Genomic DNA, 20,742 nt, shown 5'->3' with positions numbered 1-20,742 from the left:
ATAGTTTAAAATATTTATTTTTATAAAATTTTTTATTACTATTTAAAGGTCAATGATAATTATTATAATTGTTTATTTGTATTCGATTCGAATGGATAATTTAATATTCGCATTTAATACTATTTGATTTAAATTATTTAAAACGAATTGAATATTCTATTCGGGTGCTAAATCATTTAACTTTATAACAATTTACTAAATAAAGCTCTGAATTTTTTTAATATATATAAGTCCCCATTTAAAATATATATTAACGGAGGGATTACTTAGTCCAAATGATGTCCTGACTTTATCTATTATATACATACCTGATGACACAGAAATATTGGTTAGTTTCAAACCCAGTCCAACCGGGGATCAGTCTTCCTCAATCAAAGCCTACTTTAGCAGTTAAGCCATTCGAAAACAACAATTTTTTAGTATATAATGATTTTATATAAATTTTTATCATAAAAAAAATAATAATTTTTTGTTAAAATAAGAAAATTATATTGTAAATTTAAATTAAAAATTTTTGAGAATAATATTGGTTATTACTAGCGATGCCATCACATCATTAAAAAATTTTTTAATAACACTTATTTATAACTCTGAAAACAAAAAATTTTAACGAATTTTCTATCGGTATTATGAAATTTCCAAAAAAAACATTTCAATTAAATTTTCATATGATATTCTGATTCTGAATAAAGAATAATTTGGGAATATAATTTCTTGACTTACTTTAAATAAGAATAATGAAATAATTAGAATAATATAACAATAGCTAATTCTTAATGTTAATAATGCCATACCTTAATTTTCATTCTATACCTAACTTTTATTTTGGTAAATTTTGTTTTTTAAACCATTTTTGATAAAAACATGCCTCCATATTGTTTTATTTATTAGTAAAAGTTGTTTAAAAAAATTGGTATTTATTTTAAAATCAAAATTTAATTTTTAATATATTAAAAACTGGTAACTAGTAATATTTGTTTAAAAGATTTGTAAAATAAATAAGGGTTTAAATATTTAAAAAAAAAACAAAAATACTAAGGTAGATACGATTTTTAGATAAACAAAATTAAATTATATGATATGAATCATTATACAAATAATTATTTTAAACTTGTCTATACTTATTTATTTTATAAATTATAAGGAATAGCATGAAACAATTAACAAAATAATGATTGGGGGAGTTCCTATCACTTTTCAGCAATCGAATTTTTTCTGTGTATTAATGTGCTCTATATACATTTACGTATCTTATGCTTATATGCAAAATGATAAAGAACTCGTTATATTATCGCCAAACCAAAAATTGCAAGTTGGAAGCGTGGCATATTTCAATGGATCATCTCAGATAATTTTATATAAATTCTTGGATTTGTGGTCTGGCGTTTCTTTCTCATTTAGAACTTGTTCGAACAAAGGAATCATTTTGAGATACAATAGTAGTCAATATGCTGATTCTTCGTCGTCTAAATACGAAAATAGTTTGATCAATAATAATGATGATAATAGCAAAACGGAAATTAAAAATTATAAGCTCTTTAGGAGAAAAAATGGTAAGAATATGAAAGATAGATCCAACACAAAATTTTTCAACAAAATTTATTTGGAATTGCAGCTAAACAAATGGGGATATATCAACGTATCAGTAATCTTGAATACGAATTGGATCAAGGATATCAATGAAAATTTTTTATTGAATACAATATTACCCGTGGACGATAATAAATGGCACTCCGTTGAAATGAGATTTAAAAATAGTATATTATATATTTTTTGCACATATAAAAAAAAATATGAACAAGAATCAGACCGGAGACCTAAAACTGGTCCGATTTTCGTTTAGGACCTATAGAACCGAAGCTTTTCTAATTATAATTACTACTTATTTTTATTAACATAGCCGACTTAGTTATAACCATAGATCACGTTATACACCAAAGTATCAATTTTGGAACTGAAGTAAAACCATTTACGTTCGATATTATTGACAATGATATATTGCCATTTATCGAAATCGGCAAAAAATTTATAGGATGCATTCAACAAGGTGCCAATATAGTTTTTAATTCTCAGGAGTTAGCTAGCAAATATATTGTGTGGGATAAGTGCTTGCTTGAAGAAAAGGAGTGCGGTAATTTTTAATATATGTCTTTTTTCGTCTTTTTAGTTCAAATTTTTTTTTTATATAATTGAATATAACTCAGAGACCTGCAGGCCCGCCCGATTTTTTTTATAATTAAGCCTGGCCTATAAATTTTTTTTTAAATAACCGGGCTGGGTCTAGAAATTTTTTCTTAAAATAACCTGGCCAGGCTTGAAAATCTCAAACCCGGAAAAAAATCCAGACTAGGCCGTGCAAATCATCAATTTTCTACGGCCAAATTTAACCATTTTTTAAATATACTAATTATGGCCCATATTTCACTAACCTTTTAACCCTACCCTCTTCGTAGCTAACTTCTCAAAAGTTTAGTTTCAGGAAAAAAATTTAACAGAAAAATATTCCAGGCCAGTATCAAACCCTATATTATCCATATGTGGCAGTAGCTATGGATCAAAAAAGAAGTAAAATACATATTCCTTTAACACTACCATAGTTACTTGCTAAAATAAGCCGCAACCTGAATTGTATAGGCTACAATGTTATTGAAAGAAAAATTTCCCCCACATATTATTTAAATAAAATTGGTTCTTTAAAGCAAAAATAAGTTAAACGTGTAGAGATTCTTGTCATTTATATAGAAGAGGGGGGGGGGGGGGGTAGATTTTAAATAATAAAAATTCCAGGCTTTTATGTTTCATTATTAAAAGTTGTAAAGTGGTGATATTTGTTTAAGGTATACAGAAAAAATAATAACCCTCGAGGATTAATTGATAAATAAAGGAATAGTTAATAAGAAGTTTTCCAATTCTTCAATAATTTATATAGACAGATGAAAAAAACTTTTGGTCTTATTTAAAAATTGTGTGTTCTTTTGTCTAGTTAGTGGAATTATGGAGTTTGCATCTTATTCATATCATTAAATCAAGTGAGAATTAGCACATATATATTAGATGGTGCCCAAAATATTTGTAAGTTTTCAACAATGGTAATTATACTATGCATCGTCATTTATTTTAATGAACTTTCAGACATAAAGAGTTTGTTGCTATAATTTCCCTAGTAGAAAGATTCTCAATATACATATTTTTTTTATTTTCTTTAAAATTTTTTATGGCTATTTCAAAGATATATGAAACGGAATAAATTGATATTTGAATAAGAAAATAATTGTTAATAACAAAATTATCCATAATTAAATAACATTAAATTAACATGGATTTTTTTTTCCTAAAGGGATAGTTTTTAAGAAAATTTTTTATAATTAATAATGCAAAATTTATAAAAAATTTTAAGGATAAATATAGTGATTTACTATCAATAATTTTAATACTATATAGCAAAAAAAAATCCCATTATAAATGCTTTTATATTATATGTCTTATTAGGATATGGATTATGAAAAGGTGATTAATAATCTTGATTTTAAATCGTATACTGAGCACTGCTTTTTTTAAAATCTGATAAGAGAATATTTTAACATGTGTAGAGAACCTAACCTACAAGTTAAGACAATTCTGAAGTGAACAATTACTTATTTTTATTTATATAAAAATGAATGTAAATTCAAAAGTTCCCGAATAAAATTGTCTGAAATTTATAGTGTAGGGTACTAGATATGCCGGTATACATTTCCGGTCAAATCAAAATTTTAAAAATCGCCCTCAGTAAATAATTTAAATCTGAGAGATTCCGAATCCCATATTTCAATGCGTCATTATATATTAAACTAACTAGTTGTGCGTCAAGAATGATATCACAATTTTATTCTAAAATAAACCTAATTTTTTAGATTAACATTATAAGATTGAAATTGAACCTTTATGAAATAATTTATTGGTTCGCTTATATATAATTAAACAATTTATAAAGATAAATTTTGTTATATTTTAAAATTTAAAAAATACATTGTGAAACCTTAATATAGTGATAAATGGAGGATGGTTCATTAGTCGACAACCATATGCATACAGAAGGTGGCACGGTATAGAATATAATTGATTTTTAAATCTATCTCAAGGGATTGAACTAAAGCGGGAACTATAAGAAGGAGAAGGTCAATATGAAACTAAAATAAATAAAAAGAACATCACAATTGAGAACAACCAATCAATTTTATTTTAATTTTTAAGAAAGAAATGGAAATTGTCAGAATACAGAGGCATAACATTACATTCATTCTAGAGTTAGGTGTGAAATTAAGAGAAAAAAAGAGCTAAAATAAATATATAATAGAATATATGAAAACTTATAAATCTACTACCATCCCCAAACCTTAAATTTTCGTGAGTATCAATTGATTCAAAGCGAAATATGTATTTAATTCGCCATCTATTACAAATTTTGAAACAGCTCCTTACATTATATATAATAAGGTATATAATTTTATTTTTAGGATAAGTTGAGACCTAGTTTTAAAGAATACATCATTTTCATTATCCCCGCTGAATCAAATAAAAATGTTAACGGTTTCAAAATTTTGTCGAACAAAAAACATTATATTTTTCTAATTACTTATTAAATTGGATTAATTAATTTAAAGTTTAAAATATTTAACAACTATAATATTTGAAATTAATGTGGCTCAAGGTCAAGTCAAGGTCATAGGTGCCTTAATTTTTAAAAATATTAACTAACTAATATTTTTTATTGTCTTAAAAAAATGAATATAATAAAGGAACTAGGGATTTTTTTCTTTGAGGAACGATATAAATATTTAAAATGAAGGATACATATAATAAACACCAAAAGTTTATGGTTTACAATCGATAAAATATTAAAGCTAATGTTGTTAAAAGTTAATTTTAAAAAATAACAAATTACTTGCTTAAAAATAGTTACATACGTTACTTTATTAATTATTCATATGACAATTTAAATAAAGAAGAAAACATATTTATTTGCAAAAATATTAATAATAACTATAATATTTATTTTTCATGAAAATTTGGGTTAGATGAATTTTTATTTGACTCTATTAACAATAAACCATTTTCAAAATTCGATTAAAAGGTGTGCTCGTTTATATCCAAAAATAAGTCTCCCGACTAGATAAACCTTCTACAGGAGCGCTTGATGTAAATGAATTATATTTAATAAACACTAATTTTAAATTTGGGAAATGATAATATAAATAAAGTAATTGAAACATATAAATTATTTTATATATTTTAAATTGTAACCTTCCTTACATTCCAAAATACGTTATATTTTTTTCAAAAAGAAATAGTTACAATTATTTTTGCGTAAAAACTAGATAATTTAACAACATTAGTTAAAGCGTATTTCAATCACATTGAAAATCTTTCACTATCGCCTATTGCATAATCATTTAAGCTAATTTACCAATTTTGGAACTTATATTTTGCAGTATATGCGAATTTAATGTATTTTAATTTTTAGGCTCAACGTATTTTTATATGTCTGTGTTTACAGCGAAATTAGTTTCATTTCGCTTAGTTCGAGTTTGAAGGAGATATTAGTCAAAGTATAACATCGACAAGGGAATTAATTAAATTATTAACACTTTTTATTTTATTTCAAATGGCGTGTAAAGTCATCTATTTAAGCCTAATAAAAAAAACATCTCCCAAAAAAAATTTATTTAATTGACCGATATAAAAACAAAATAAGTTTCCTTTTCTATTTTGTCACTTATATAAATTTATATATATAACAATAAAGATTTGATATTATTTTACAAATCTTTTTATTTTGGATTTTCCCCTTTTTTTGGCCAGAGGAGGTGGGTAAGGGGGGGGGGGGTTGACAGTACTTTTCTGAGTTCAGCATTCTAATATTGAGATACTTAAAAATATTAGGAGTTAAAAATAAAACTTAATAATCATAATGGCTTTATTCTTTAATAACATAATTTTTAAATAAAGTAGTTGTATAAGGGTGAGATCACTATTTAAGTTAAGGTCATATATAAGTTAATTCTAGTAAACTTTTTTTATAAATGAAAATTTCAGACTAACAAATAATAAAATTCAGAAAAAGCAAAGCACATAACCAGAAATTGGCTAAAATGATATATAAATAAATAAAACTATATGATATAAGTAAAGTAGGTTTCAATTTTAAAAGTAGTATTTATAATATCAGATGATATCCACCGAAGTTACGACCCTGGGCAATAATATACAACATCAACTATATTTAATAATTCATAAGAACCTTAAAAAGTATAAAATACATTCCGCATATATTAAAATTTGTTTTATTTAAATCATATTAATTGTATCTAAAGAACATTGTACAGCAGTCAATAATTATTGTATGAATGGAGGGAAATGCATATCTAATAGCAGTAAAGAATATTGCCTTTGCAATGAAGGATACCAGGGAGAAAGATGCGAGTTATTGACTCCTACAAACCCATGTAATCATTCGCCATGTTTAAACAAGGGTCTCTGTCTTTTTAATTTTTCGTTTGGAAACTTTAGCTGCCTATGTACCAAAGGTTTTTATTTTGAAAAAATTATAAAAAAATTAATGAAAGGCACATTTTCAGATTGGGTAAATAAATTTTTCTAAAATTTATTTTTAGGATACGAGGGAGATAATTGTGAAAAAAATATCAACGAATGCGATTTAGAATCTTGTCTAAATGGAGGAACTTGCGCCGATATGGATGGATCCTTTAAATGCACTTGCCCTCCTCCATTCACTGGGAGCGTGTGTGAACTTTATAACAATCCATGCTTATCAAGTAATATAAAAAAATTAAATTAAAGTGTCATTGTAATTAATAATGAACATATTCATTAGAACCGTGTAAAAATGGGGCCACTTGTGTGCTTGTTCAGAATCAATATCAATGCCAATGCACATCTTTATATTCTGGAGTCAATTGTGAGGTACCTGTATCACAATGCAAGTCCATATCATGTCCACCTAATTCATACTGCGTTAAGACAAATGGCGAGATTAAATGCAAATGCCATAATACCTACACCGGTATTTTAATTGCAACTTTATAACATAAAGGCTATTTTGTTAATAAAATATAATTAAAAGTGTTCAAAATAAAATCTGGCATTATAAGAAATTTTTTTAAAAATATTTTCCAATAAAATGATGTATCCCTGTTCAATATTTAATCTTAAAATATTTATTAATTTCTCTAAAATTAAACAAGAACTCTATAATAAAATTATTTCTATATAAAACAATTTTATTAAATACGTTTTTTTTCGACTTAAAAAAAAATAACTATTAGGAAATAATTGTGATATAGATGTGAATGAATGCGAATCAAAAATAAAACCTTGCCAAAACGGTGGGCAATGCATGAACCAAATAGGCGATTATAAATGTGTCTGCTCATCTGATTGGATGGGAAAAAACTGCAGCCAAAATTTTGATCCATGTGCCAGTGATCCATGTCTTAACCAAGGTGTTTGTATGAGTCATATCGGAAATTCCACAGAGAGTATTTTTAATATTTTGAATGAAATTTAGTTATTTCGATTTGATATTTCTGGGTTTAAACTTTATATTTCAACTTTTTCAAAGAATAAATAATAATTATTAATTTATTAAATTGGTTAGAAATGTGATTTTAAATATATAAAAAATAATAATTAACTACTTATACAGGGAAGAATTATGAATATAATAATGAAAAAGCATTGATTGAACAATATGAATGTGTTTGCAGAGATGGATATGAAGGCAAAAATTGTGAAGCAAATATTGATGATTGTCTAGGTGTGCTTTGTCCTCCGGGGAAGATATGTAGAGATAGGTATACTATTTCGAGATATCTAAGATGGCTTATTTCGAATATTCGTTAAATATTTTTTTAAGACTTTGGAAATCATATTTTTTGATATTAAATGTTTGCTAAAATTCAAAAGTGGTAAATGTATTATATTTACTTTCTTCTTAACCCATATGGGTTTTTGGAGGAATTCTTCTAAATGTGAAATATTTAATTGGTTAAGAATCACTTATCTATTATGGCGGTATTAAATACATAAAAAGCCATTTTAATAATTTTAAATTGTGTATAAATAAGAATCAGGGATGTGGAACAAAACTTGAGCTTTATGGAAAACACTCAAGATTTTTAAAAGAAGGATTGAAGAAAATTTCCGAATATTCAGAAGATTTGAGAAAAAATTGGCCAAAATTTTTTAAAAACAGATTTGGAATATAAGGATAATGAGCAATTTTTAATTTTTGTCAAAAATATAAAATATATTTTTCTAATTAAAATATTATATCCTATGATTTTTATTTTCTAAAAAATTACTTTATTTTATTAATTAATTAATATTAACCTACACTTTAAAAATAACATAATCTTTGGAATAATTATCGCTTAAAGACCCTATTTTATGACATCGCGGGCGATCTAATTTTTTTTAAAATTTTGGTCAAAAATGAATAAAAATAAAAGCTAAAAATATCACCTGAAAATAGCCAGGAAAACATTATGGATATTGAGCCTAAATGTAAATTCAAATTAGACTGGAAATATCTTATTATGTTTATAATAATTTTGTAAATCACCCTGCCTGCAATTTTAAAATAGTTATTGATATGAACCTAATATAAAATTGATTTTTAGTTTATACATATTATATTTTTTAGTCTACAAATAATCACAATGTCCATATTTCTACTTTTCCATTTTTTTTTGTTTGAAACATTCCTTTAATTTGGGATTTTGTATTTTCACAATTCAACTTTTTTTTTTGAACTTTTTTTATATTATGATTGAAAATTCTTACTTTCAAATTGAAACTTATTTCTTTTTAGATAAAAACTTTTCATTTTTTGATTGAAAATTGTTCCATCCTAAAGATAAAGCCCTGTATTAATTAATATCAATGCATTCGTTTGTAACGAAAATTTAAGGATTAAATCGATTCTAATTTTGCGAAGATATAAATGTTGAAATTTGTCAATTTCTTTGGCCCGACTCGATTTAATTTTTTCTTCCAATTTCAAACCCAGCTTTGGTTTGATTTTTTATCATTTTAAGTCTGAGTTTTTTAGTTTGATCATTCGAAATAATTTTTGTGAGTGGTCTCAAAGAGATTATTCATCACCTAAATTTTAACTGTCGGCCCAGGCTAGGCTTGATTTTCCCTTTTAAATATATTGCCAAAAAATTTTTAATTTTAAAACCTAACCCAGATTTTTCAAATCATATATTTCACGGTACTTTCTTATGGAAAGGATACTGAGAAATATCTTCAGGTCTCTGACAAAAGAAAATTATTTTATGAGTATATTGTTAAAAATAAATGTATATACTTCAACAAATATAATTTATAAAATTGTATTTGTATATTATATAATCATTATCTAATTAAACATTCGTATAATAAAGATTAGGATATTTCCAATGCGTATGTCCAAAGGGATATGAAGGGCCTAATTGCAATGTAAATATAAACGATTGTGAACCTAACCCATGTCATAACAATGCCCTATGTATTGATCAAATAGACGATTTTACTTGTAAATGTCCCAGCGGTTATAAAGGTTTGTTATGTGAAGAAGATATAGATGAATGTGAAGCAACAAATATTTGCAAAAATGGTATAGTTTTTAAAATTTAACTCCATTTAATTTAATAAAGAAAATGTTAGGAATTTGTTCCAATAGCTTTGGTACCTATTCATGCTATTGTATCCCTGGGTTCACAGGTAAGCATTGTGAAATTAATTTTAATGAATGTGCCTCGCAACCTTGTTATAATGGAGGAACTTGTAGTGATTTGGTCGATAAATATGCTTGTTATTGCAAATCAGGTTTTAATTATCACATTTAAATATAAAAGACAATGTATTTTTTTATGGGACTTAAATATATTTTTATGTTTATAAACTATTTTTACGTGGTTGTTTATCCTACAAATCCATCAGTAGCATTCGACTCTACTCGATTTTATCCATACATCTTTATAAATCTTATTTATCCATTATTTCTTTCTATCATTTTGATGTTTTTCTCTTCCTTCGTTTATTTATCGAAGTCAACTACCATAATTTTTTTTACCAATTTTGAGCAGGATTGGAATCACATTCACTGATATCCCCTTTTCGTGCTCAATCATTAAACCATAACAACTGGCTATAAATTTAACCTATTTTTTAAAGTATAAATTATGTCAATACTCTAAGCAAATTACGACCTCCCCCCCCCTCTAGGCTAGTTATAAATATAATATTTTAGATTTTAGAATTCATTGCTGTTATTATTCAAATTCTAACAGTTTATAAATTTTGCAAAAAACGGAATAGTTCCTTGGTATTGGTTATAATATAAATATTAAATATGTAAATATAAGTTTAATTATGCTTACCAATTCACGATTAATTTTTATAGAATTATCATTTTTAGGTAATTTTTTCTTATAAACAATCTATAATCCACAAGATAAAAATCTAAGTGAAGTGAATGAGAAAAATAAAACAAATTTTTCACGCGGACAGATAAATATAGATTTGAATCGCCTTATATTTAAAAATTATTTAGATTTGGTTAAATAAAATGAAATCAATTTATTTAATTAACCTAAACCGCTATTTTTAAAAATGTCGAATATATTTAAAAAAAGCCATATTTCTAAAAAATAAATTTTGTAATTTTTTTTCCAGATTAGTACTAGTTCTGCTCCCCATGTATTTCCTACCGATTATTTAATCATTTCAATAGCCATGACAACTTGTAGATTTATTTTGGAATACTATACTATACCATTTCTTCTAGTTGTTACCTAAATTTTATATTTTGAATTTTAATATTATCATATATATTATATTAAGGATTTACTGGTAAGGATTGTGAGATCAATATTGATGAATGTTCTTCCAATCAATGTTTAAACAATGGAAATTGTACGGATCTTATTAATGGATTTAAATGCATATGTCAACCAGGATTTTCTGGAAATTTATGTGAAGAAAATATTGATGAATGTTTAAATCATCCTTGCCTAAATGGAGGAAAGTGCATCGATAAAATAAACAGGTAAAATATATACTTAATAAAGGTTAAAAACATCAAACACCTTAATTATTTTAAATGCTTATTTCATTACCAACAACTATTGCCATCTTATAATGGTTAAGAAAATATATTTATACTTTTAATAATAATTATATATTTAATTTGATATATAAGGTTTGAATGTAATTGCGAAAACACTGGTTATCAAGGACGTTTATGTGATTTAGATATTAATGAATGCCAAACAAATCCTTGTCATAACGACGGAATTTGTATCAATCTACAAAACGATTATAATTGCAATTGTGTAGATGGAGTTGAAGGAAAGAATTGCGAGATAGATATAGACGAATGCCTTTCTCAGCCCTGTTTAAACGGCCTATGTCATCAAAGATTTATTAACACATGTATAGAACATTATATTATTAATTTTAAATATATTTTACATAAAATAAATTAGAGAGCTTTATATTTATATAAAATATGATTTTTAATTCAAAATTAAAGCGCATTGAGTTAAAGCTTGTTGTAGTAATTTATTTTCTTATATATTTATTCATCTAATTCTACAATAAAATTTTAAAAGTAGGAAGAAATGAGGAAAGAATAATTATATAGGTTTTATGATAATTACTATTTAAAAGTAAAATATAAGGTATTCAATCTGTTTAAAAATTTTAAATGGATTTTTTTTTTGAAATTCATGACTCATTAGGCCAATTAAAATTTTTTTTATAAAGGTTAATTAATATTTTGGGTATCTTTCTGGAAAAAAAAGTAATTCAACCTAAAATTTGCGGAAAAAAATTATATCTAAAAAAACAATTATTTCAGGCGGCTCAATTTTTCAAGGGGGGGGGGGTGGCATTCCATGCGAATTTCCAAACAATACTACTGATTTTAATGATATATTATAATTTATCTTCTGATTGATATTGGTTTAATTGCAATTAAAAATGTTTACATGGGGAGACTAAGGTAAAACGGTCGGTATTTTGAATTTTTATCATAAAAATTTTAAACAGAGTCAATGTGTAGCCCAATACCTTACTTACAAAAATAAAAATATAGTGGTCTATCTAAAATACTTTTAGAGGGTTATAATTTTTTATGTAAAATGTGACATTTTCGCAATTTTAACAATTGCCAAGGGTGAGATGGCTAAGCACCAGGGTAAAGTGGTTCAAGTTAAATTGAACCCAACATTATTCTTTAATTGAACAAATATAATCAATTTTATCGTTTATCTATTACTTTTAAGTAACTATAAACAAATCAATACAATAAAATAATGTAAAAAGAGTTGTGAAAATTAGCATATTCTGCGTGCCCATTTTTAGAACATCGTATATTTAAATTATTCTTCACCTTAGCAACTATTCTTTAAATGTTTATTCCATATAATACAAACTATTATTAATGTTCCATTTTGCTCAAAAATGGAGTAGTTAATATTTTAAAATTCTTTTTTTACAATTATAGAAGAAACATTTCAAATAAATTTTGATAAGAGCCTAGAGGGTAATTTTTATAATTTAGGGGGGGGGGGTGGAGGGGGACGATTTTTTGACAAAATATATCAAACCAAATATTTTCTTAATGATGGACATATGTAAGAAATTATATATACTAATATATCTTACTACCAAATTTAAGGTCTTTATGTTCTAAGGCTAAAAATTTATCCGCTTTAATATTGTTCCGCCAATCATCTTACCCAGGTCTCCTTTTTATTACTTTTTAAAAAAATTCAAACCAAAAAATATATAAAATTGAGGTAGGATTTATAGCATTGTAAGCGCGATGTTGATCTCCATGGCGATATATTATTTCCCTAATCACTATGGAAAGACCTATTTTCGAACTTACTACAAATGTTGCAGGCTAAGATAGATTTAATATACTATTTAATTTTCCTTAAATTAATTGCTTCAAAATCTAAAATATAAATTAGACTTTTTTAACGTATTGATTTTAATATATAAAATTTAGCCCTGAATGAATTGGACGGATCAACAGTCTATAAGATGACACCTATTGCTGGGTATGACTGCAAATGTAATCCTGGTTTTAATGGTACAAATTGTGACATAAATATTGATGACTGCGTCTCCAATCCATGCTTACATGGTGCTTGCATTGACAGAATAAACGATTTTCAATGTGCATGTGATTCGGGATATGAGGGAAAATTGTGTGATATCGAAATCAATGAATGTTTTAAGTAAAACACCATATCTACAATGTTAACTTTAAAACAATTATTTAATCTTATTAAGAGCTGATAAATAGGGTTTAAATCCAATCCAAGCGTGGCATAATTTTCTCTAATTTGGCTCTGCGACCTAAAAAATTGGGCTTTAAGAATTCCAGCGTTTATAATAAAAATAGGGGTATAAGATTAAGATTTTCTTCTGATTAAAAATTGTTTTTTAAAATTAATATATAATAGGTTATATATATTTTTTAAAAATATTTTCAAATGATAGTTTAAAACCTTGTTTAAATGGGGGAACTTGCAAAGATCTCGTGAATAATTATACATGTAAATGTACTAAAGATTATTCCGGGAGAAATTGCGATATCAGACTTAAAGGATGTGTTGATCATTTATGCCCCGAAAAAACTGAGTGTAGGCCATATTTAAAAAATAATAACGAGCATCTTTATGAATGTCATTGCTTACCCGGGTTTTCTGGTAAAAATTGTGATATTGTTACCCTTGTGTCTTATTTTGGGACGAATTATTCATATGATAGTAACATGAAAATGAACACTAGTCAAAAAAATATATTAACATCTACTGAACAAATCGAAGTAGGCAAAATCAATCGAAATAATATGGGGTCATTAAATTTAATTGTCATTGAAAAATCAAACAACACAACATTTGATACTAAAATTATGACGTCGACCCCTAATGATATAGGCATAACAAATGAAAATTCATCGTCAAATTATTCGATATTTTTGTCAACACCGCGTCGAAAGAGAAGCTTAGCTACAACAAATGAAAAGCAGTTGACCATATCTTCATCCTTTATCCGAGTTCCTTTATCTGCAACATCAGCTTATAATGGCTATGATCATAACTGGAGTTCTGAAGATAAAATGGAAAATCATTATTCTTTAAATCTATACTTTCAGTTTACTACCACATTAAAAACTACAAACCTTCTAGATATTATTAATGAACCATATGCTAACGAGAATGATTTTCATAAAGGTCACGAAAAACAAAGTTTATCTTATAATTATATCAATCTCCGAATTTTAGATGGTAAATTAATCGCTTCGTCGTTTATTTATTCTTCTAATACAAGTTCAAATCTTGATAAAACGGATGAAGAACTATTCCAATCAAGTATATTTTATTATTATTCAAAACTTTGACCATTATTATATAATAGGTAATTTTGTGGACAGGTTAGATTGGCAAACTGTGATTATCAATTTTACAAAAAGTCAATTTATAATCGTTTTGGAAAATGAAGAAAATATCATACCAATGAATATTAAACATCCGATTAGTTATATACAATTTGGAGGAACAGAAGCAAGCAATCTTATGTTCTCAGTGAAAAACTTTATTGGATGCATGCGAGTTATATTATAAATAAAATATTTTGGAATCATATTCCTCTTTAAATTATTTTTTAAAATTTTTGTTTGCGCTGTAAGGGCAATTCTTCACGATTAAAGATTCACAATGTAACCTTATTATTTTAGATGAATGCAAATGCTAGCACCTATCCTAAATTTTAAATCCACGCTATTATTTTAGTGATTAAAAAATTTATATTAACCTTTGTCGTAATCAGCATGTGTTTAAATTTGGATAGATGCATTCAAAGGTGCTCATTATACCTTTTCCTAAGAGGGAGGCTGGCATACATATTTTGGGGCATTGTGCTAGAAATCACTTAATGTGCGTTAATATAATTATATCATTATCATATAAGTTAAAACTGTTTAGCTGAAGCCTTATTATTTTTTCTTGCTATAAATAAACTAAATATTTACTTCTTCTATGAAATTAGGTAGATATAGTTATATAATATTAGCGCGATTTAAGCTAAAAAATTATGATCATTTTTTTTCTCTAGATTGGCATATGCCCCATTTGACCATGCCAATGGATGCATGCAATTTGCATGAATCTGACAAAATTTACTTCAGAAATGCAAAAGCCAATTATTATAATAAAAGATTCTATTACTTTATTTTTAATTATTATTTTTATATAAATTATGTGATTCAAGGACTTTACTTTATTTTTAAATTTAAGGATAGTAGTACTAATAATAATATATTTTCAACATTCAACGTGTAAATCAATATTAATAGTTTATATTATTTCTAAAGATCTAATTATGAATAAAAATATGAGAATTAATAAAATTTATAATTATCTTTATAATGTATTTAAATTAATTTAGGATATAAATGTAAATGAAAATTTAATAATGCCTGGATACAAGGATATTATTTCTAACAAAGTAGAAAATTCGTGTAATAGGTTAAAGCAATGTTACGAAACAAGCTGCTCTGGTAACGGACAATGCGTCGATAATTGGTATTCTTATTCTTGTATATGTCATCGACCACATCATGGACATGATTGCAAATTAAGTGAAAATAATTCTAATTTAAAATAATTTATTAAGTTTATTGTTTTTTTTATCTACCATGTTACTTTGTCTAATTTTTAAATATCATTGAGGACAAAATTTAAAATAAGCCATCCCAAAGATAATGACAACTTTTAAAAAAAAGTAATTTGATGACCAAAATATTTTAAATGAAGAACGGGGGGGGGGTTCAACTTATCTCTATTTGATTTATTAGATATGATTAAATGGAAACACTTTTATTTATTTTTAAATCATGATTCTTTAAACCTTTTTTTTAAACTAAAGATTACGATGAAATCACGTTCAATCACGAAAAAAACAAAAGTTTTCTACTAGTTTCAAAGAATAAAAATCAAAATAATCAGTCCTTAATATCAGACTTGGATATCTCTTTTTTTATAAAAACCCGCGAAAAAAACGCGTTTTTGTATTTAGTGACACCTCAATCCTATATTGAAGAAGTAAAAAATATGAGTAACGTAACCTTAGAAAGGTACTTATTAGAAGTAAGCCTACATGAAGGGAATTTACGGGTATACAATAATTCTTTTATTTACTATTTTGTTTTATTATTATGGTCTTACAGGTTATATTGTTGGATGTGTCGACAAATATATCGATTTCTATGCTGAGCACGGATGTTAAACTGATTGATGAATCTTACCCTTTTGTTAGGATGTTAAAAAATAAGGCAGATTTGCAAATCATCATATCTAAAAAACAATTTAAACAGCGATATTTTTTCCCAACCGATTTCCCATTCAATATTCAAAACTTATTTATTGGTGCACTAACTCCTAGTTATGATAAGTTATTCTTCAATTCAAACCGTTTTAATTTCACGAATTTTAAAGGTAATATGTGTTATAATTCTGGATGTGTATATATTATTTTTTTGCAAAAGGTGCTATATGGGATTTAAGAATTGGTAATGATGTGATTCCTCTTAAAAATTTTACTATCGAAAACCATATTTTTTCTGTGCAAAATCAATTTTTAACTGAGAAATATGATTTAAAGGATGTACAAAATTTGACTTTTGGTTCTCCTTCAGACGACACATGTCTTTCTATGCCATGTTTGAACGTGGCAAAATGCCTTATAACTTGGAATGACTACTCGTAAATATTTTAAATGTATAAGTTGATAGTTTAAAGAATATAAATTTAATTACATTTAATATCAATAATAAATATCACTAAGTGAAAGTGTTTTTATTTAAGATAAATTTGATATGTATGGTTGTAAATTTTTTAAAAATAAACTTTTATAAAAATTTTAATTAATAAATAAATTACAGGGTGAAGCATGAGTGGAATTGATGAGTAACAAGGAAAGGATGCGTTTATCTATGTATTTATTTTATTTTTAGTTTCCCTTGAACACCCACAATGCATTCACCCTTGCATGATGAAGAGTACATTAGGGATACCAGAGACTTGCAGGATCGGCCCTAAGCCACATGGGCCGGGCCTAAAACTTTTTAACCCAAGCCGAACTTAAAATTTTTTATAAAACCAAATATTTTAAATCACCATTATTAGCTATAAAAATTAAATATAAATATATAACATTTTAAAAAAATCCGGGCCGGCCGAATGGTATCTGTGCAGGTTTCTGAGGGATACCGTGTAACTGGCAATTACGGCGGCGTATAAGAAAGGAAGATATCTCCGAAATCAATTTAGGCATGTACCGAAAAATTCCATAGCCGATTTTACTTCGCTTTCGGCTATCAACGTAAAAGTAATATAAAAACACCAAAATCAATATTTTTTTTCACATGGGGAGTAGGAGGTGCCCCAAACTCTCCTTATTTCGCTATTAGTTTGGGGATTCGAAAAAGACTCCTAAAGAGGTTGAATTGAATCAAGATATTTAGTTGAATTTGTTTTGATAAGATAATGTGGGAACTTCAAAACAACACCATGGTGTATGTTACATGCCAATGACATTATTCGATTTAGAGTCTATTAAATTTTATGCAACAAGATGCTCTTCTTGAAGTAAAGAAGTAGAGCATATAGAAGAATTGTTAGACTAGTATTGCTGTATGATAGTAAGACTTGGACACTAAGAGAATCAGAGAAAAAATCAATATCTACACAAATCAATATGATTCGTTGGAATCTGAATTATACCAAAGCCAATGGCAGCACGGATAAAATATAGCCCCAGTGACAGACAAAATATGAAAATAGAGATTAAGAAGAAACTCTAGCAATATCTAGAGTATGGTAATTTCCCCGGATGGCATGGACGAAGACTATTCAGCTTAATATGGAAAAAAAAAGTGCAAAGTGACATGTTGGATAAGGAAATTAACGAAAAATGACTGGTTTAAACCCATGAAACATATAGGAAAAGAATAAAAAACAAGATCCCGAAAATGAGATCTTTAGTTAATTTAAAATAAATGAAATGGATTTTATTTTCAGTTATTGATTCATTTATTTCTCAGTTTTTATACTTTTCATTTCCATATTATATCCTTTTTGTTTAAATTCCCATTTTTTTTGTTAGAGGAAAAGGAAGAATTTGAAACAAAAAAAATATAGAATAAAAAATGGATGAAATTGGGAATTTATTATTAAATAAAGAATTATTTTAAAAAGACAAAAGAAAGCTGAAATATTAAAAAAAAAAAAATTCCTAGCCCATAGATTTTTGTCTATTCTAAACCTCTAAATATATTCCAGTAATTCAATTTCTAGAGAGATAACTCATTAACCATGTGATTTGTTCATAAAGAACTAGCGTTAAAAAAATAATAAATATTTTTTAAAAAATTGCATAGAATTGATAAAATAAACAATCTTAATTTTTTTCTCGTTCGAAACTTTCACGAATTATCTTTAATTTTACAAAAAAATTTGAAGTTAATAAAAAAAATCTTCTAAATTATTTCTCCAGATGCGCCTGCCAACAAGGGTACAAAGGGAAAAATTGTGAAATTTATGATTTGTGTGAATCGATTATCTGTCCAATTGGCACCTACTGCTCATTAATTTCGAATACAAGCTCTGAATGTAATCATTATAAATTATTTATTATTTAAATATAGTTGTTAATTCAATTTTTAATATCAAAAATTAAAATTAATTTATACCTTAGTATGCCCTCTATTTAATATGAAGCTATTATTTTTGTTGTGATACTATAAATATTTATTAGCATTATCGTCATAGCTGATCAAGCAGGGTTATTTGGCAAGTCATTTTTTATGATTTATACCTGTTTAAGATATTCTATTGTCAGGAATTCTCCATAGAGCTGGTATATCATACAGATTTCCACAATATCTTCTTTCTTCTACTAAATTATTCTCAATAAAAAGATGCATTTTCGTACGCTATCCGTCGATCCATACATTCTGAGCTATAATTTTAAAATATAATAGATAAGTTGGGCTTAAGTTTTGAAAGTAATTTCATAAGAATAAAATTATTGTTATTGGTTTGACTATACACTATATATGATATAAAAATTGAAAATATTTATAAAAGTCTATTTATGAACATATAGGCACAGAATTAATTACATTTGACGGATTAAACAATCAAGCAATCATTTATGAAGCCTTGCCCAAAGAAAAATACAATACCTTAATAGAATTAATTAAGGATTCTAATCATAATTTAACAATGAATCTTAGATTCAGAACGCGATCATCAGATTGTTTATTGCTCTATATGCTAAATACTAAAAATAAACAATACCTAGCTATTCTAATTGTGGAAGGAAAAGTTGTCATGAAAGTAAAGATAAACACAAATGAAAATTGTTTTAATGAATTTTTTAGTACGATTTTGAACATAATGATCGAAGCGCCAGATATCTTAATTCCACTAATATTGTTTCTAAAGGTGAATGGGTATACCTGAATTTAATCTTTGGAAAAGATTTTGTTATATTGGACTCAAATAATTTTCTTTATCACATGAACAAAACTAATCAAATCTCTGAATTTGTTTTCACTAGTAATAGAATATTTCTAGGTAATAATAACACTTTGATAATATATATGCTAGATTTATTTTTAAAAAAATAATTCAACAATTTTAGGTGGAATGGATGATTCTGTAGACAATGAAGTTTGGGGAAATTTAATCTTAAATCCTTATAAAGGTTGCTTGAAGAATATGTTTATATGGGTTTGGAATACGAAGATAATTTTAACATTATCCAAGTAAAGAATGCAAAAAATATGATATATTATACATTATTTTTAAATGTAAGAGCTTTATAATGAAAGCAGTGGTACCCATACATAATTGGTTTGTCTTATCTACCTTTCAAAAAATAATCCCGGTACTCTTTTAAATTATTTTGCACACCCCTAAATAAATAAATAATTTTATAAGCAAAAGATTAGAGCTAGCGAAGCCACCAAATTATAGTGAACGTTTAAAGTAATAATTATGACAAAAAAAGAGATAGCCCTAATAAAAGTCACTAGTTATAAAACAAAAAAAATCTTTTATCCTAAATAATTAAAAGATTTTGTCCCAGAAAAGAAATTTTTAATTGGGTTAATTATTGGGAGAGAGAGGTATATAGAAGTTTATTCGTTGAACTAGAAATAGAAGGTATCTTAGGTTTTAAAATGATGCATATGTACTACCTCAAAGATCTCGGGGCCGAGTTATGGGTCACTCCCCATAATTTGTGGTCTATATCTATAAAAATTAAATGGAACGTAGCCACTTGAGCTGCTGGGTGTTTATAACAACTATGTCTGATTAGTAAATGATTAATTCAGTCAAAACAAAGTGCTAAACCTTTTTTTCAAAGAATTATAGAAGGAATTATAGGTAATTGACTGTAATTATCTTTTTAAAGGATTGGATAGCTTTTACTATCTGGGGAAATTCCTTATAAATTTATATTTGGTGATAATTGGGTAGTGTTGTTAAACGGCTCGTTTTGAGCCGATTTTTAAAAACGGCTAACTCAGTTTTTTATTCAGAAAAATATTACGCAAGCCTGAAAATTTTGCTCATAGAAGGAGCAAAGGTCTAGGCATATAGTATC

The 20,742-nt window shown here is 26.3% G+C and overlaps 1 protein-coding gene across 2 annotated transcripts in view; it reads left to right on the top strand.

Moving 5' to 3' along the window:
* Window positions 1–191: 191 nt before the first annotated feature.
* Window positions 192–20,742, top strand: part of LOC135929069 (protein crumbs-like) — a 42,618-nt gene continuing 22,067 nt past the window's right edge. The window contains exons 1-24 of one of the 2 annotated variants that reach the window (XM_065465565.1): window positions 192–419; window positions 1,145–1,757; window positions 1,901–2,131; window positions 6,354–6,566; window positions 6,654–6,815; window positions 6,875–7,063; window positions 7,326–7,538; window positions 7,706–7,853; window positions 9,450–9,661; window positions 9,712–9,873; window positions 10,891–11,095; window positions 11,249–11,481; window positions 13,067–13,298; window positions 13,564–14,300; window positions 14,352–14,438; window positions 14,485–14,678; window positions 15,514–15,706; window positions 15,994–16,241; window positions 16,295–16,562; window positions 16,613–16,829; window positions 18,622–18,737; window positions 19,234–19,466; window positions 19,511–19,706; window positions 19,774–19,897. In XM_065465565.1, the coding sequence (XP_065321637.1) occupies window positions 1,172–1,757; window positions 1,901–2,131; window positions 6,354–6,566; window positions 6,654–6,815; window positions 6,875–7,063; window positions 7,326–7,538; window positions 7,706–7,853; window positions 9,450–9,661; window positions 9,712–9,873; window positions 10,891–11,095; window positions 11,249–11,481; window positions 13,067–13,298; window positions 13,564–14,300; window positions 14,352–14,438; window positions 14,485–14,678; window positions 15,514–15,706; window positions 15,994–16,241; window positions 16,295–16,562; window positions 16,613–16,829; window positions 18,622–18,737; window positions 19,234–19,466; window positions 19,511–19,706; window positions 19,774–19,897 (5,399 nt within the window). In that variant the 5' untranslated portion in view covers window positions 192–419; window positions 1,145–1,171. Of the gene's footprint in view, window positions 420–1,144; window positions 1,758–1,900; window positions 2,132–6,353; window positions 6,567–6,653; window positions 6,816–6,874; window positions 7,064–7,325; window positions 7,539–7,705; window positions 7,854–9,449; window positions 9,662–9,711; window positions 9,874–10,890; window positions 11,096–11,248; window positions 11,482–13,066; window positions 13,299–13,563; window positions 14,439–14,484; window positions 14,679–15,513; window positions 15,707–15,993; window positions 16,242–16,294; window positions 16,563–16,612; window positions 16,830–18,621; window positions 18,738–19,233; window positions 19,467–19,510; window positions 19,707–19,773; window positions 19,898–20,742 lie in introns of both variants that reach the window. The other variant, XM_065465564.1, reaches the window with a different exon arrangement.

Source organism: Gordionus sp. m RMFG-2023, chromosome 4, assembly GCF_954871325.1.
Source record: "Gordionus sp. m RMFG-2023 chromosome 4, tfGorSpeb1-WG-v2, whole genome shotgun sequence".
Taxonomy (NCBI): domain Eukaryota; kingdom Metazoa; phylum Nematomorpha; class Gordioida; order Chordodea; family Parachordodidae; genus Gordionus; species Gordionus sp. m RMFG-2023.
This window is presented reverse-complemented; position numbering and strand designations above follow the sequence as displayed.